We start from the raw sequence: 17,393 nt of genomic DNA on the forward strand, positions 1-17,393 counted from the left end.
AAAAACAGAATCATCTTTGATATTTTACTCTTGGTTTTATGATTAATTTAGATTTTGACTTGAAAGCAGTCCAGACAAGTGCAGAGAGAGAGTGTAGGAGTTGTACAATAATTAAAGTGATCAATACAAGAGTGATCTGTCTGCAACTTGCAGGGTCAGGATTTTTTATGCTTCTGGTATCTTCAGCATACTGAATCACAAAGATTGGAAATAAGCTTCAGCTTTCCCATGGGTTTTGATGGAAATCTTTCAACAGGGCCTCCAGGGTGTGCCTTACAGCTCTCCTACCGATAAAGCAACTTATTGCCTGTCCCCTGTAGCCAGACACAAAATTTGTATAAATACTGGAATATAGCTATATGTTGTTCTCCAAACAGAGCTTAACACTGGCCTATTTATAGTACTAGGTGATATGTAAAACTGATAACATGTTACTTACTTACAGTTTTCTTTATGATTATGTTCCAAGGGGGTTCAGCCATCTGATTTGCTCTTGGGGCCCTTAGAAGTACACTTACCCTTTAAGAACTTTCTTCCTTAGCTTTTCCATTAGCTCCCACTATTCTCAAATGTGGTATTCTACCCAGGAATGTGGTATTTCACCCAGGTCCTTTGTAGCAGGACCCTGGGGATCTCTAGCTTGTGGAGACTAGGAGACTGGAATCCTGCTTAGACTGGCAAAGTTCCCCCAATCCTCACGGAATTTCAAGTCCTACTCTTTGGGCAGCTTTTTGCCAGTTTGCTGCTCATACAGGATTGTCCTCATCCTCTCTGACAACCACCCTGATCTGCCTGGGCTGAAGTTTGTTATCCCAACTATTACTGGTCAACCAATTAGCCACATCTAAGGAGGTAGCAACTCTGTCCCTTAACTCCTTCATGGCTGGGGCAAAGTGGGGTTATACATTCCATCTCATATGTAAATGTATTTCTGTTATAGTAAATAATTGTGCTTTCTCAGGGAAGGTTACTGTTTGGCTGCTGTAGATCTCATCCAGCGCTTGCTAAGGAAGAGGTTAACTTCCCTTCTGGCAAGAAGAAGGAATATAATCCCCTGTCCTTAATATGGAATCCTTAATATGGAATCCTGGACCAGCTGTGCAGAATTGAGTCCTCATAGCACACTAAGAGGGAAGTGAGTTGGTGGGTGGGGATCTAATCTAGTAGTCCTCCATTTTGCACTGGAGGAAACTGAGGTATAAAAAGAGGAAGTACTGTTACTTGCTGAAAACACAGTGAGTTAATAACAGAGCTGGGAACAGAACAAAGGTTTCTAGTTCTGTGACCCTAACCATTAGAGTAATGTTTCTTTCACATAATGGTTCATTCTGCCCTTTTTGTGCAGCTAATGAACAAATACAGCAAAATAACAGGAAAGTCAGAATAGAATTTAATTAGAGAAGGATTTTGCAGGAACAGTTTAACTCCAGGGACAGACTTACAGGTCCTGTTAAAATGTGTAAATACTTGCATTCGCTTAACTCTGGGGTTTAACAAAGACTCACTAAGAGAAAGCAAAATGTGTGAAATGAAACTGTATACGTTAAGAACTAAAATAAAAAATGAAGATTAACCATTAGTGCTTCTCTCTACTTTCCAGGTGTTGAGATACTGTGCATCATTCATGATTTTTATTTATTTTTTTTTATTTAGAAAATATGAAGAAGCCCTGGAGCCCTGATGTACCGCATGGTAATCATTCTTACACCCCAGGTTTCCCAAGCGTACCAGACAGGGAAAGTGAGACAGAATTAGCACCTGACGACAGTGAGGCAAAGGAAGAGAAGGAGAAAAAACACACCAATTTCACTTTGTGCAATGTTTGTAACATTCAGTTGAACTCTGCTGCTCAAGCACAAATCCACTATAATGGCAAATCACATCAGAAAAGATTAAAACAGCTCAGCAATGGAAATCTTAAAAATGATAATGGTAAGCTTTAAACCTATATATCTTCTTCTTGTGTGAGGTGTATATGCTTGTCTGCTTAGTTCTTGCAGGCTTATTTAAACTGTTGGTTCTTTGCAATATTGACTTCGGCAAATATGTCATGTGAAAAATGTTCATTATATCGGTATTTTTTGGCATTTTTTTGTAGTACTCTCGGTTTATACACACACCTACTTTAGTTTCTGTGCCAATAAGAAATAGAAGCAGCAAAGTTGATATCCTATGCCTATAACACTGAGGAGTAGCATTAGATTTAAGGTTTTTAAATGACTTAAATATGGCTCCTAGTAAATCTTCATGTTAGAACTCTTTTTGGTAAATATCAGATTAAAACAAATGGAACTAAACTTATGTCAAAATGTTCTCTGTGCAAGCCAAGTAAACTTGTACCAGTTTAGCCCACTATGTACTGTATGGTAGATAAAGAGTATTATTGATATGGATCTGAGAAAAGTAACATTAAATATGATTTAAAGATGATCTAGGCCTGAGCCAAAGCACATTGCAGTTAGTGGAAAGAATCCCCCTGGCTTCAGTGGATTTTGAATAGACCCAACCTGAGTGTTTGTCTGTTGCTAATGGTTTTTTGCCTGTATTGTTTCAAAGGTACTGGTTTAAACTTTGGTGCACACGGTGTTGTTGGTCCAGGTTCTTCCTATACTCCACTTGCATTTTACAGAGTTTAAACCTATTCAGTGGCTTTTTTTGTCTTCAGATTTTTATTGAGCTGTAAAGCCTGTTAATAGAGTGTTTTACTTTTCATATTTTTAAGGCAGTAGCAACACTTGTTGAAATTAATTAACTATTTGCATAACTGATTCTAATGTTGTTTTGCATATGGGGTAATACACTAATACTGTGTATAAAGATATTTTTGTTGCTGGTGTATTTTACAGTATATGGTAAGAAAATCATTCCAAGCCTGATCCTGTTTGATTTGCTCATTCAAGTCTTAATCCATGTCCCACTGAAGTTTATCAAAAGACTCTAATTGACTTCAGTGGGAGATGGATCAAAGATTCTGTTATGTTAACAAGACCAACTGACATCTGTGAGTTTTGCAGAGTAGTTTTGGTCACTTGATGCAGTGTTTTTCCTATATGTAATCAAGGTGAATGAGATGCTTGTAATATAAACATGGTTAGAATTTTATGTACAGAAGCAGGAAGAACCTATTTGAGATAATATCTTTCAACATCATTTTGGTTTATTTCATATAAAAGGGAGGAAAAATATAGGTTTCATCTAGGATCAGTGTAATTATTTATTATTTGTATTAAAATAACATATGGATGCGCCAGTCATAGTTAAGGGCTCCATTGTTCTAGACACTGTAGAAACACTGAGCAAAAAATGTGGTATCTGACCCCAAAAATGTAGTTTAATATTAATTTATGTAATACCTTAAATTCTTAAGTCCTGATCCTGCGACGTGTAGTGCTCAGCTAGGCTGCTATGTCCATGCAGAGCTACACTGAAGTCAGTGGAGCTCTCTGTGGTTGTAGCCAGTCTTTTTGCATGCAACAGGTTACAGGACTGAGGCCTTATATGATGTATATACGATTGTGTTGTGTTTCTTCTTCAAACTAAATGCATACCTTTAAAATGTTCTGTACTAAAATCCATTTCTGGGATGAAATTCAACCTGTGCATAGGGTTGCCAAATTTCTAATCACAGAAACCTTTGCCCCGCCCCTTCTCCAAGGCCCAGCCCCTGTTCACTCCATCCCCCCTCCCTCTGTCACTCACTCTCCCGAACCCTCCCTCACTCATTTTCACTGTGGGCTCTGGCTAGGGGTGGGGGATGAGGGGTTTGAGGTGCTGGAGGGGGTTCCTGGCTGGGAGAGGAGGTTGGGTTCAGGGGGGTGCAGGTTCTGGGGTAGGGCCACGGATGAGGGGTTTGGAGTGCAGAAGGGGGCTGGGGGCTAGGGCAGGGGATTGGGGTGTGTGGGAGGGGGTGAGGACTCTGGTTGGGGGTGTGGGATCTGGGTTGGGACTGGGGATGAGGGGTTTGGGGTGCAGAAGGGGGCTCTGGGCTGGGGCTGTGGGGTTCAGAGTGTGGGAGGGGACTCAGGGCTGGGGCAGGGGGTTGGAGTGTGGGAGAGGGTGTGGGGTGCGGGCTCCAGGAGGGAGTTTGGGTGCAGGAGAGGGCTCAGGGCTGGGGTAGGGGGTTGGGTTGGGGAAGCCAGTGTGGGGTGTGGGTTCCAGGCAGCACTTAACTCAGGCGGCTCCCAGAAGTGGCCAGCATATCCCTCTAGCTCTATAGCCAGGGGGCTCTGTGTGCTGCAGTTCCTGGCCAATGGGAGCTGGGAAGACAGCGGTTGGGGTGGGGACAGCGCGTGGAGCCCCAGTGGCTGCCCCTATGCATAGGAGGTGGACATGCCAGCCGCTTCCCAGGAGCAATGCAGAGCCGGTTACGGAGCCTGTCAGACCCATTGCACCAGCAACTGGACTTTTAACGACCCAATCAGAGGTGCTGACCGGTAGCCACCAGGGTCCCTTTTCGACTGGGTGTTCCGGTCGAAAACCAGACACCTAGTAACCCTACCTGTGCAAAGTACTAGTACGTGGCCTATGCACAATACACATCCGGAAAACAGGATTTAAGTGGTGTGTAGTCTTTATGCTGCCTCTGTGTACATGGGAGTAGTTCACCATTTGAGAATCTATTGCAAAAAATGTGATGATGTTGCGGAAATATAATGGAAATGACTTTCACCATGTGTAGGTGAATGTGTGTCTTTTTTCCTTTAAAACAACCCAAATGCTCTCTGTTAGAATTGTAGGACTGCTAAAGAGTAGTTTTATGGAACTGTTCATAGTTCAGGTGTAGGCATAATCCCTATTAAATCATGTGCACAACTCCCATTGAAATTAAACGCCAACAATGCAGATCATCAAAAGCACTGAGGTTATAAAAAAAATCATTGTTTATTAAATGTCTTCAATGGAAGTTTCGATTGGATTACTGTAGTGAAATATGCACTAATTTATGTGATTTATAAAAAGTGGTCCTTGTAAGAAAAACAAGTTTATTTTTGTACTTTATACCATGGCAGCAACAGAACTTGTTATGAAGCATCATTGAAATGAATAATGTGTAAGATACACAGGGCTTCAATAATACTGAAGTATTTATATTTCAGAGTTATCTGAAGTAGAGTATTTAGTCTTGTCTCCTCTAAAATGTTCCCATATTATTTATGGCTGCATACATCAGAGAGGAGGTAATTGCACATCTAGCGCCTTGTTTGTGAGTGCAGTTTTTCAGTTTGTTTGAACACATGCGAAGTTTTTCACCCATACCAGTCTGTTTAGAAAACCGCTGAAAATGTGGGCCTGGTTAACTTCATGCCATGTCTAGAGAGCACAGGAAATCCTGAAAAATCAGGAAGTCTTCACAGAATGTATGGTGAGTGAAACTTTTTTGTGTATTGGCCTCTTTGCCTACCTATTTCTATATCTCTGTTTTTGTACCTTTGAATTAGGAATTTGCATGCCAGGTGGCAAAATCTCAGCACTGCTGCAGGTTTTATTTGTGTTTCATTGTTTTCATTCCATAATGTTCTGCCATTGAAAGTGGGTTAGACATTAAGCTTTATTAATATTCATTTTCCCAGCAGACATAGATGCCGGAAAAAGGAATGCCCTGGCTTGAAATGGTTTCCATCATATTCAGAGTTTACAGTTTGGTTCAATGGCTTTCAGGACCCTCCTTATAAAAATTGTTTCAGCACCCTGGCAGAATCTCAAAGCCAATACAATAGTACATTTTAATTAATCCCTGAGAGCAGACAGTATGTAGTCTAGTGGTATGTGCTCTCATCTTCATACACAGGGATTTACAAACACTATTTCCATTAGCAGGAGTTACACATGTAAATCCCTGGATATTGAAATGAGAATGAGACTCCACCTTGAAACAGCTAATTTGATAAAGATAATAGTTATAATTTGTTCCCTTTCATTTGGGATACATATTAAAATATTAGGTGCTATGTATGTATCAAATTCTGTACAAACCAAATATATTTGAGTATTAAATCTTCAAAATAGATATTGTTTAAACAAACAGGGTCAAAGCATACAACCATGTAGCCTGGGAGTTAACATGCTGCTTATATGCAGTGTCAATGTGGAAACACAGGGATGGCTCTGACCTCATGTGGATACCCGTGGAATCTGCTAGGTTTTGGGGTAGGTCACACATGCTTTTCCTCCCACTGATGGGATAGTGTGGGCAGGGGCAGGCTCTGTGGGAGGAGGTAACCTAAACCCATTGAATTTTAGGCAGGATTTCACTGTGGACTTGTTTGCTTAAAAATTGAGAGTATAATATGGTCCTGAGTGAGATCTGGCCCATTTGTTTTATCACATGCACATGGATGTATACTTTCAGCACTCTTTCTGCAATAACTGTTGCTTAAATAATACCATGAACTTTTAAAATAGGCTATTGAGCTGCTTTCTTTATAAAATGCCATTATATATCCATATGTATATAAAATCTGATTGTAAAAGCAGCCACTTGTTAAGCCCAATGTACAGGTCCAATCATTCTTAATAGATTAAATTCTGCGGTAAATTAAACAATGAAAACAAACCAAAGCCTTTGTTTCATGAAAAATGTTTTCTAAAGCCTACACATCAGCAGTTACGGGGCTATCTCCTGTGTTGTCTGGCACAGTGAAGTGCTTGCCATCTGCAGTAGAAAATCTGGTTTCCAAGCGCAGTGATTCACGGATTGCAAAGACATCCAAGATCAGTGCAATGCAGAGGAGTATGCTTTTTTGAAGCTAATACACAATTGCAAGGTTGGTGAAAATATTGTAGTGCAATTGCTCCTTGTTTTGTGTCATCTGTGAGTTATTCCCACAAAGCAAGACGTGTTAGTGTTTTATATTGCGAGGGGAGTAATACAAATTGAGAACAGATTTATGCGAAGTAACAGCCCCTCTCTTGCTTCCAAACAACTTTGCAATGGACTGCTGAAGAGAAGTAGGATTCAGCTGTATTATGTTTGACTGTGTAATTAAAACTTCTCACTACAGTCTTCAACATATAAACGAGATAGACTAGATATCTGGCTAGATATAAACCAAATAGCGCCAAAAAAAAAAAAGTTACTGTACTTTAGTATCCCTACATTATTTAATTATAAATTACATGGTCTTAAATATAAAGCCTGTTTATCAGAAAAAATACAGTGTATAAACAGCAGCATCACCATGGTAAAAACTGCATCTCCTTGCAGGTATATCCATGTCTGTATTGAATTTTTGAAACTGAGAAGGAAAAACACTTTAGTGCTTTCTTTAAAGTAATTGCTGAATGCAGTGGGAATGAATGAAGTGCTGCTGCAACTAAAACGGCTTCCCTGTGCAATAGTTTTTGTCAATATTTTAAATAAGGTAGAAAATACTGGCATATAGAGGATGAGTGTACAAAATGCATATGACGCCACTTTCCATGACTCAAAAAAATTGCAATCTAGGGCGTTTTGAACATAGGAGCCATTTACTTTAGTGAGGCAGTTGGCAGTAGATCTTTTACCAAGCTCTGTGCTTATTCAATTCCTGAATTCACAACCCAGACCAAGAATTATTCAATAAAGTGAATCCTATTTACGGTTTTATATACTGAAATCTAAGTCTTTTCAGGAACATAAAAAATCCATTCTGATAAATTGGAACTTAAATTTATTTGTAATGTAAGCCAGTCCTGTGTGTGTGTGTGTTTTTAGAAACTTATATTTTAAAAAGGTGACATATTACTATTAAATGTTCAGTTTGTACATGCTGCTAATTGTAGAGACTTGTTCCTATCATAATTCAGCACTAAATATTGAGCATCAGTAGTCAATCCATAGTTATGTTTACATTGAGATTTGTGTTTAAAGTAGAATTAAAATCCATCTGCTTTACACTTTAATGATTGAATTTAGTTTCCAAATACAGTAGCTCTTCACTTAACATTGTAGTTATGTTCCTGAAAAATGTGACTTTAAGCGAAACAATGTTAAGTGAATCCAATTTCCCCATAAGAATTAATGTAAATGGGGAGGGGGGGTTAGGTTGCAGGGAAATTTTTTTTTTGCCAGACACACTGTGTGTGTGTGTGTGTGAGAGAGAGAGATGTGCATTTCCCCTTTAAGTACACTGCCTTGTTAAGTTAATCAGCAAGCAGAGACCAGAAAGATAGATTTTTTTAAGTGATGACCAGTAATGAGGCAGAATTTGTTACAAGAGAAGAAACGTAAAACGCAACTCATGCCTAATTTAACAAGCTAAAATAAATTCAAAGCAAAGGTCTCTCTCCCCATGTATTTCAGAAGTCTCATTGGCTGAATTTCTTTCCATCAGGATCCCTTCCCCAGTCCAATGCTGCTTCCTCAAGAAGGAACCTCAAGAAGTCGTCAAGTCCAGCCCCCTGCACTGAGACAAGTCCTAGTAAACCTAGACCATCCCTGACAAGTGTTTGTCCAACCTGTTCTTAAAAAACACTAGTGATGGGGATTTCACAGCCTCCTGTGGAAGCCTATGCCAGAGCTTAACTACCCTTATAGTTGGAAAGACTTTCCTACTGTGTAACATAAATCTCCCTTGCTACAGATGAACCCAATAACTTGTTTTCCTACCTTCACTCAACATGGAGAGCCAATTCATCACCATCCTCTTTATAACAGCTCTTAACATATTTGAAGATTATCAGATCCTCCCTCAGCTGTCTTTTCTCAAGAGTAAACATGGTTAACATGGGAGTTCTCTAGCAAACTCATGATAGTTGCTTGGGAACTCAAGTGAGCACTCAGCTACTCTGTTAAGCCTGAGATAAGTTAGATTGCTAATCCATGCCTTCAGCTGAGCATAAAGATTGCCATTGTACCTAAGATAAGAAGTGCCAGACCTGAAGTTTTTCCTCCCTTCCTTGTGCACCCTCACCCTACATTGAACCCTGTCTCTCTGCTTTCATCTTTTCAACTCCTCTTTCTCATTCTGTTGCTCCTCCCAAACTTCCTTCTCCCACTATTACCTTCATTGCTTTCTGAGCCTTGTGTTGTCGTCCTCCTTTCTGACAAACGACTACACTCTCTACACCTGAATCTGTGTTTCAAACATGCTTCTTCCATAAAGGTGTCAACAACAGTGTCCCCCGCAAAATCTATTTTAAATAATATAGATTCCTGCATCACTTTGGGACAGATACGGCCATTTGAAGCATTATTTAGCTGAACTGAATTGTCCGTCCAATTTTAAATGAATGCTCACTGAAGTAGGGATTGTTTTAATCTGTTTTGGATGCATTAAGCACACTTGAAAACCAAACACTAACATAGTTGTATTCGTTTCAGCTACCCTAAGAATAGTCCCATTTGTATAATTTTAAAGATGTATGGAAATTCTTAATCTGCCATTCTTCACTTCTTCCTGAGTGTGGCATCAGTATCATTTCTGAGAGAACTAGCATTTGAGCTGTACTTGTTTAAATTCCCTGACTGTTGAAGCCTGGTTTGTATGGCCTCCCCTCTCATTCTGTTTATATCATTGGTTTCAATATAGACTATGATGATTGTGAATTCTTTCCAAACCCTGTCAGTCACTTGTCTTCCTTTTTAATGTGATGTCTTTTTCTGCTTTGGCATTTGGCAGGCAACAAATCATATGAGTCATGACCACACACTATACTTATTAACAACATTTCAAGGTATTAATTTCTCCCCAACTGTCCAGTTTTTCTCCCACTCTGTGTAGAGGCATATGTACAACACTTATGTCTTAAACCTACATTTCCTTGTCCCACCATCTGTGCATGCATTGTAATTCTTAGGATCTCACAGAATTTAAAATTCTGTGTGGTAATATATCTTGTGAGATTTACATGGGCCATTACAATTTCCTTTCTCTTCTTTCCACAGTAATCCAGGCAGCACTTTCTTCTGTTCTTGGTCTTCTATTCTTTTCACTCAAAATCTGCCTTGTTCTTGGTAGTTGCCTTTCTGAATTTTTCATCAGGTAATGTTTCATTCTGTGATGGGGCAAGGCCAGATGGCAATAGAAAAGTAGTGGGAGATAGATATATTAGCTCCAGGCTAAACAAATCCCTTGTACCAGGATAAGTGAAATGGCAGCTGCTCCAGGTCAATTAAGACACCTGGGGCCAATTAAGAATTCTCCAGAAGGCAGGGAGAAATGTCCCACCAGCTAAGCAGTGCCACCGGACCCTGTGATGTATCTTTGTTGTGCAATATTTCCAAAAAATGTTAGAACTCTTTAGAAATGGGAGCAAATTCCAGCAATGGCCACATTCAGAGAGAGGTTCTGACTTTACACTGTCAGGTCATCCTTTTCAAGTGTGTAAGAGCTGTGTGATCTTGTGTCCTGAAGGAAGTGTCTTGCAGCAGCTAACAGAGTGGTATCTGTGAAGGGGGATCTAAAAGAGAGACCATATAAAGTGAACAATTAAAATGTGGGGCGAATCCTCAGGGATTAAAGAAAATTTGAGCGGGCACTCTATCTTAGCTAATATCAGGAACTGGGTGCATGGTCAAGGGATACTGTGCGTTTTTTTTTCTTCACATACTTCAACATAAGTTTGACAATTTACCCAAATAAATCTATGTTCTCAGAAAGCCTTTGAAATGTAAGACTAAAACAAACTTTAAAGCCTCTTTAAATATTTTTACAGCTTGTTAAATTGCCTACATTGTGTTCTTATGTATGCCAGTTACATACACCAGCTCTCTTACTCCAAGGCAAACTACCTAGTTTAAATTAAATAGATAAGATCCTTGCCTCAAAAAGATTAAATTAAGGAACAAAATTACTATAGTTTAGAACTCAGTTGTCTCCAAATTTCCACTAGTAGCAGTGACAGAGGGAAAAGCAGATAATGCAGGGGTTTCATCATGTTCTCCATTAATCAAAGATACACGAAAACAAATATGTCTGTTCCTGATGATGCACAAGAGTACAAATATTAATTGCATTTCAATGTAATTCCAATAAAATAATTAACTTTTAAAGCAAATTATTGAAGCTATTAAGAGCAGAACCATTGACATATTTATAATATAGACCAAATGGCTCAGTTTAACCACGGGCACATTAATTAAAAATAAGTTTGAAAGTTTGGCATGAAAATATATGGTGGTTGGTTAATATCTAATGTTTTGTGTTGAACAAAACATATAGAACATATAGTTAAAAATGTGGTATTTGAAACCCAGTATCGAAAGTACTGTATATCAGCACCAGTGTGCTCTTAGTTTGAACTTAAAATCTCACTTCTAGAGAATAAAAAATGGTCATAATAATTCATTATATTCTCTTTTTGACTTTTATCTGCAACTCTTTTGACATCAACAGCTCTTGTTACATACAGACATGAGAAAGCCGAAGAAAAAATCATGGAAGTACCAGGCTTGGACAATAATATATTATCCTGACTTGCAAAGCTGGCATTTAAAGACTTATTACTCAGAAATGAAGTTTCTGGAGAACAGTTGTAAACTTCTAAAGTTTTATGAATATCACAATTTAAAATTGTGTAACTTCAAAAGAAAACAAGCAGTATTTCTGTCGCTAAGTAAAAACACTTAAATAAGAGAGGCTGACTGAATGCATCCGATGAAGTGAGCTGTAGGTCATGAAAGCTTATGCTCAAATAAATTTGTTAGTCTCTAAGGTGCCACAAGTACTCCTTTTCTTTTTGACTCAACATAGAAGCCCTGAATACTAGTCAGAAATGAATTTTACCAACTTTACCATCACATCTGGGATATTAAAGCAGGGAATGCTTTTGCCCCTGTCATCCATCTGTCTCTCTCCTTTGGTTCTATTAAAAAGACTTGTTTGTAAGTACTGGGGTAGTTATAAATCATCCATAACATTTTGCTGTGCAGGCTGAAAATACATCTAGGCTGCAAAGATTCAGTCCAGTAACTTACATCTCTCTGGTCTTCCATCAAGACCCGCATCAGGAAATCTGCAGTGGGGCCTGGGCAGAAATTGTTTGCTCCCTGTTTTAACTTCTCTGAACTGAGACATACTGACTGTTGGATGGCCCTCCGTGAAAGATTTTACAAAAAGGGCATTATGGAGCATGGACTAGGTCTAGGTTTATGCACATACACTTCTTGACATAACAGTGGTTTCTAGCCACAGTCCCCATCAGCTTATTCTTATTCTAAGTAGAAATACCTAGATCTTGGGGCTAGCTTGAGTCAAAATGGTAGTGCAGTTCTTTTTGCAGGGTTACCTGTTCAGATATTCACCATGCCTGTTTACAGGTGCTATCAGAATTTTGTTGAATTGATTTTTGTCAAAGATCTAGAATAAATTAATTATTTTTTTGGCTCATCCATTAACCTTCCAAACAGCATCTAATTGTGGCTTTAATTTGCTAGGCAAACAATATGGATAAGATGTTCAAATTCACATCAATAGGAATTGGGCATATGAATCCCTGAATTGGCTTTGAAAATCTTAACCTACATATTTTACTAATTGACTCTACTTGTTGATAGTGTAGACGGACAAGTCCAATGAGTCAAATCACATAAAATTATTCTGATGTATTATTGTCTTTAGTTTTTAAAATTTTTCTCCAATATGTTTCCAAAAAGTTAATCACCAAAAAAAAAAATCTACTATGTATTCCAGTAATAACTGGTAAATACTGATTTATGCCCATGCAAGGCAAAATAATTGAGACTAAAGACTATAACTGTATCAGGGTCTAACATTTCTAGAATGTTGTTGTTTTTATTAATGTGTTTTGTGTTGTCTTACACAAAACACATTAATTGTGTTGTCTTTAGACAGATCTGTGTGACATCCTGAGTAATTGAGTTGTTGATAATATTACTAATGCTAGTCGTACCTTTATGTAACAATGATTTTTGTCAATAGTAATATCAGGTGGTGTAATTGCAATTCAATGCAGTTAACATATCTCTGGGATTTTAGTGAGAACAAATGTGCAGCTTCTTAACACTAAATTTTAGAGTAACTTCCGTGCAATTGTTCTTTTCTTGTTTTAGGCTTTATCAATAATAAACTATGCTTACTGTACTACATATAATCATAGAAAAAGCTCAAGAAATTTGACTAAACTGATCTCCAGTTACTCATGTGTAAATCTGTCACCATACTTTGTTTTTGGATACAGTATGCATTTCCATTTAATCTGTCTGACAGGACTGTTCCCGCTCTACAGTCACTCTGCTATAGATAAGATGCCATTAAATTTCGGTGGTTGAGGCAGTGCGTGCAAATGCAAAATGGCAGAAGCGATGAGCTTATAATGCATTTTCTGAAGAACAAAAACATCCAATCAAATAACATGTCTGCTTTACCTTTGACAACCCTTCCATACACTGGTAACTTTTGAAAGATTGCATTCATAATGAAGTATTTCACAATGTTTTTGAGCATTCGCTAAAGTAGACAAGCAAAATTAGACATGCTAGTAAGAAATATGGAAGGCACAATGTGGATTCTGAAATAGGCTCGTTTCAGTTGCTTCATGCACAAATCAGTTGCCTAAAGTTTCCACTTGCCTTCCAGACTGTCCCTATGTAGGGCTGGAGATCACTCACTGAATCCCAAAGATGCCTATAAAAGGCCCTGGGGAAGAGACTCTGATGCCAAGAGTTAGGGACAGCAATGGAATAGTAACAACTTTCCTACCCCATCCCTCCACTATGGGAATATGTAGTGCTAGCATCCCATTGGCCATTTCCTGAGGAAGCTCTAGGCCCCCCAGGAGGAAAAAGAGCTGTCAGTACATCAGTAACAATGCCTTCACAGCCCTCTGAGAATAGTAGACCCAAACCTCTGAGAACAGGGTTATTTTCTATGTATTTATTTTTTCAGGAGGAAAGGGAAACCATATTGAGAGAAAAGACGGTGTTCACTATGATGAGGGAGTTGGAGGGGAGAAAGCATAGACAAATTCAAAGCCACTGTGTGACAGGGCAGGGAGGGAAAACTTGGTGTGACAAAGAGATAATTTTATAGGAAAGTGAAACAATAAGGTTAAACTGAAAAGATAAACTTTAATGTAGACAAGGATCGATAATGAGTAAGTAAAGGTGATACGAGACTTTTTTAAAAAAAAGATGCAAAAAACTGAAAACTTGAGAGAATATCAAATAGTGAGTGAAGTGCTGACCCCTTTTAAGTCAATGGGAGAACTCCCATTGACTTCAGTAGGGTCCAGATTTTACCCTTTATGTTCACTTCTTTTCCCAGGCTTTGTCACATGAATTACCTACTTAGATTGTAGGATCTTTCAGGCAGGCACCTGTATATTGTATGAGAATAGTTATGGGTGCTATATAGATAGATAGATAGGTTCCAAAGTGTAGTGCATTAATATAGGGTTGCCAACTTTCTACTTGTACAAAACCAAAAACCCTTGCCCTGCCCTTCCTCCGAGGGCTCACCCGTGTGCTGCCCCTTCTCTGAGACCCTGCCCATGCTCACTCCATCCCCGCTCCCTTTGTCACTCGCTTTCCCCACCCTCACTTGCTCATTTTCACGGGGCTGGCTGAGGGCTGGGGTGTGGGAGAGAATGAGGGCTCCAGCTGGGAGTGCAGGCTCTGGGGTGGGGCCAGAAATGAGGAGTTCAGAGTATGGGAGGGGGAATCCAGGCTGGGGCAGTGGGTTGGGATGCGAGAGGGGGTGATGGCTCTGACTCAGGGCTCGGGGTGGGGGGAGAGGGATAAGGGATTCAGAGTATGGGAGGGGGCTCTGGCAGGGGGTTAGGGTGTGTGTGTGGGGGGTGAGGACTCTGGCTAGGGGGTGCAGGCTCAGGGGTGGGGATGAGGGTTTTGGGGTGCAGGAGGGTTTTCCAGGCTGGGGATGAGGGGTTTGGAGGGTGGCAGGAGGGATCAGGTTTGGGGCAGGAGGGAGTGAAGGTGCAGGCTTCAGGAGGCGCTTACTTCAAGCAGCTCCCGGAAGCAGTGGCATGTGTCCCCCCCCACTCCGGCTTCTCCACAAAGGTGCAGCCAGGCAAGTCTTTGCGCTGCCCTGTCTGCAGGCGCCGCCCCTACAGCTCCCATTGGCTGTAGTTCCGAGCCAATGGGAGCTGTGGGGGTGGCGCTTGGGGCAGGGTCAGTGTGCAGAGCCCCCTGGCTGCCACTATGCATATGAGCCAGTAGGGGGACATGCCAGCTGCTTCCTGCGAGCTGTGCTACGTGGAGGCTAGCAGGGAGCCTACCAGCCCCACTGTGCAGCACAGACTGGACAGTCAACGGCCCAGTCAGCAGTGCTGATCAGAGCTGCCAGGATCCCTTTTCAACTGGGTGTTCCAGTTGAAAACTGGACACCGGTTCACGCTACATTAATACTGTATCTGACAACAGTCTGTGTGCAGTAACTAATAGTGGTACCCCCCCATGAGGCTGGGGTATTGCAATCAGGCAGAGAAAAGCTAGCTTCCCACTCTAGCTCCTGCTGCATATCTTCAGCCTCATTAGAGGGGCTTTAATAGGATCAGGGACAGGAAGGAAATACAGGTAGCAGTTCTTTCCCATTTAATTTCAATGCAGATCTCCAGAGTAGGATTTGGGTCTCATTGTCTTCAATGAGAGTTGTACCTGAGTAAACACTTGAGAGGAAAAAACTGATGACATTCCATGCACACCTTTCCTGGGCAAAACTTCTATTGACTTCAGTGAGAATCTTGTCTGACAAGAGGGATTGCTTGATTCAGATTTGAATAAGGACTTCAGGATTTCCTGTCTCTTGCCCCTCTCCCCGCACCAGTGTGCATGTACAGATGCCCCAGCCTTTATATGTTTTTTTAATTCAGAGCCCATAATCAGAGGAAAGGAGGACTTGTGGCACCTTAGAGACTAACCAATTTATTTGAGCATAAGCTTTCGTGAGCTACAGCTCACTTCATCAGATGCATTCATTTGGGGCGGGGGGAACCACTGAACGCATCCGATGAAGTGAGCTGTAGCTCACGAAAGCTTATGCTCAAATAAATTGGTTAGTCTCTAAGGTGCCACTAGTACTCCTTTTCTTTTTGCGAATACAGAGTAACACGGCTGTTACTCTGAAACCTGTCATAATCAGAGGCTTCACATTGCACTAAAGCTAGAAAAACAAAACAACTCTGATCCAAGCCCCAAGATAATCAAAACTGAAAAAAAATCCACTTTACTTGTATATCTTGTTCTTTGTTTCCCCACACAGCTAAACAAGTGTAAAGATAAACAAAGCAACCTTCAAACAAGCTGTAACTTGTCTTGGTAGAAGAGGAATCGGTCTCATTTTGGAGGTTAGGTGATTTGACCATTAAATTACTGAGCAGCGCAACATATAATTCCTCATGTTAAAAGTTTGGTGATATTCGAAAGAAGTTTCGCATGGAAATATGACATCAGATGTTACTCCTGCTCTGCTGGGGGAAAAAAACAACAACATTGAAATATGAAGCAGTCTCATAGTATCTACAGCAAATTGCTAGCATCAATTTTACTTCAATCAGTTTTTTAATTGTATAATCCCACAGATATAATCTAAAGGCAATATTAGATCTAATATGTTGACAATGTATGTGTGAAGTGGGAGTCTTGTTATCTTGATCTCCATTTAGGATTGCAAGTCTAACAACTTCTGAGTAATGCTATACATAGCATGAAATTTTGGCAGTAACAACTGGAAATTTTAAAAATGAAGCTGAGAAGGGGCTTCTGAGGAGTTGGAAACATGAGAGGAAAAGACCTGAGAAAAGTTCTTTTTCCGATTCATTTCAGGACAATTGATTTAATGGTTGTTTAAAATGACATTTGCCCAGCCTGCCCTTCTCTTGCCATTTTTATGTATCATTCCATGTGCAGTTTGGTGCCTGTCTATTGCCCCAGAGGTATCTATTTTAGTGATTATCTTACTATGCAACTCCAGTTATGCAGTTCCCTAATAATTCCCTATTTAGGCAAAACTCATGGATTTTAATATCAATAAAGATTTGATAGGCCCTTTGTTTATATGGGTCTCTTAAAAAACCACCAAGCTAATGGAGTAAATTGACATTTGTGACATTTGAACCCAGGGTTTCAAGAAGTCTAGCAATTTCAACCCAAGCATTAAGCAAATGCTCTGGAATGAACCTAAGAGAGAACTTGTCTCCTGCTCTTTCCTTTTTCTCTTGCACTCAACACACACCACAAGCAAAAGTAGATAAGTTGTTTAAATTCCAAACATGTCCCTCCATAAACAAATAGTACTTCTGGTAACTTCAATATGGACCATTACAGTATCAAGGGATATGAAATGCTTACTGTGTGCAATGGGTGGAAACTTTTTCTCTTCCCCTTTCCACTGAATAAAGTCAATTATTCGTGATATCTTTTCTGGAGACCTTATTTCTAACACACCCCTCAGAAGCCCTCTCAGCTTCATTTTGGAATTTCCCACTTAATACTGAAT

The 17,393-nt window shown here is 39.9% G+C and overlaps 1 protein-coding gene across 1 annotated transcript in view; it reads left to right on the forward strand.

The window, feature by feature from the left end:
- ZNF385D (zinc finger protein 385D) overlaps window positions 1-17,393 on the forward strand; it is a 609,506-nt gene that overhangs the window by 132,662 nt on the left and 459,451 nt on the right. The window contains exons 2-3 of the mRNA XM_077809311.1: window positions 1,654-1,932; window positions 13,857-13,859. Of these exons, the coding sequence (XP_077665437.1) occupies window positions 1,654-1,932; window positions 13,857-13,859 (282 nt within the window). The remainder of the gene's footprint in view (window positions 1-1,653; window positions 1,933-13,856; window positions 13,860-17,393) is intronic.

Source organism: Eretmochelys imbricata, chromosome 2 (genome assembly GCF_965152235.1).
Source record: "Eretmochelys imbricata isolate rEreImb1 chromosome 2, rEreImb1.hap1, whole genome shotgun sequence".
In the NCBI taxonomy this organism is placed as follows: domain Eukaryota; kingdom Metazoa; phylum Chordata; order Testudines; family Cheloniidae; genus Eretmochelys; species Eretmochelys imbricata.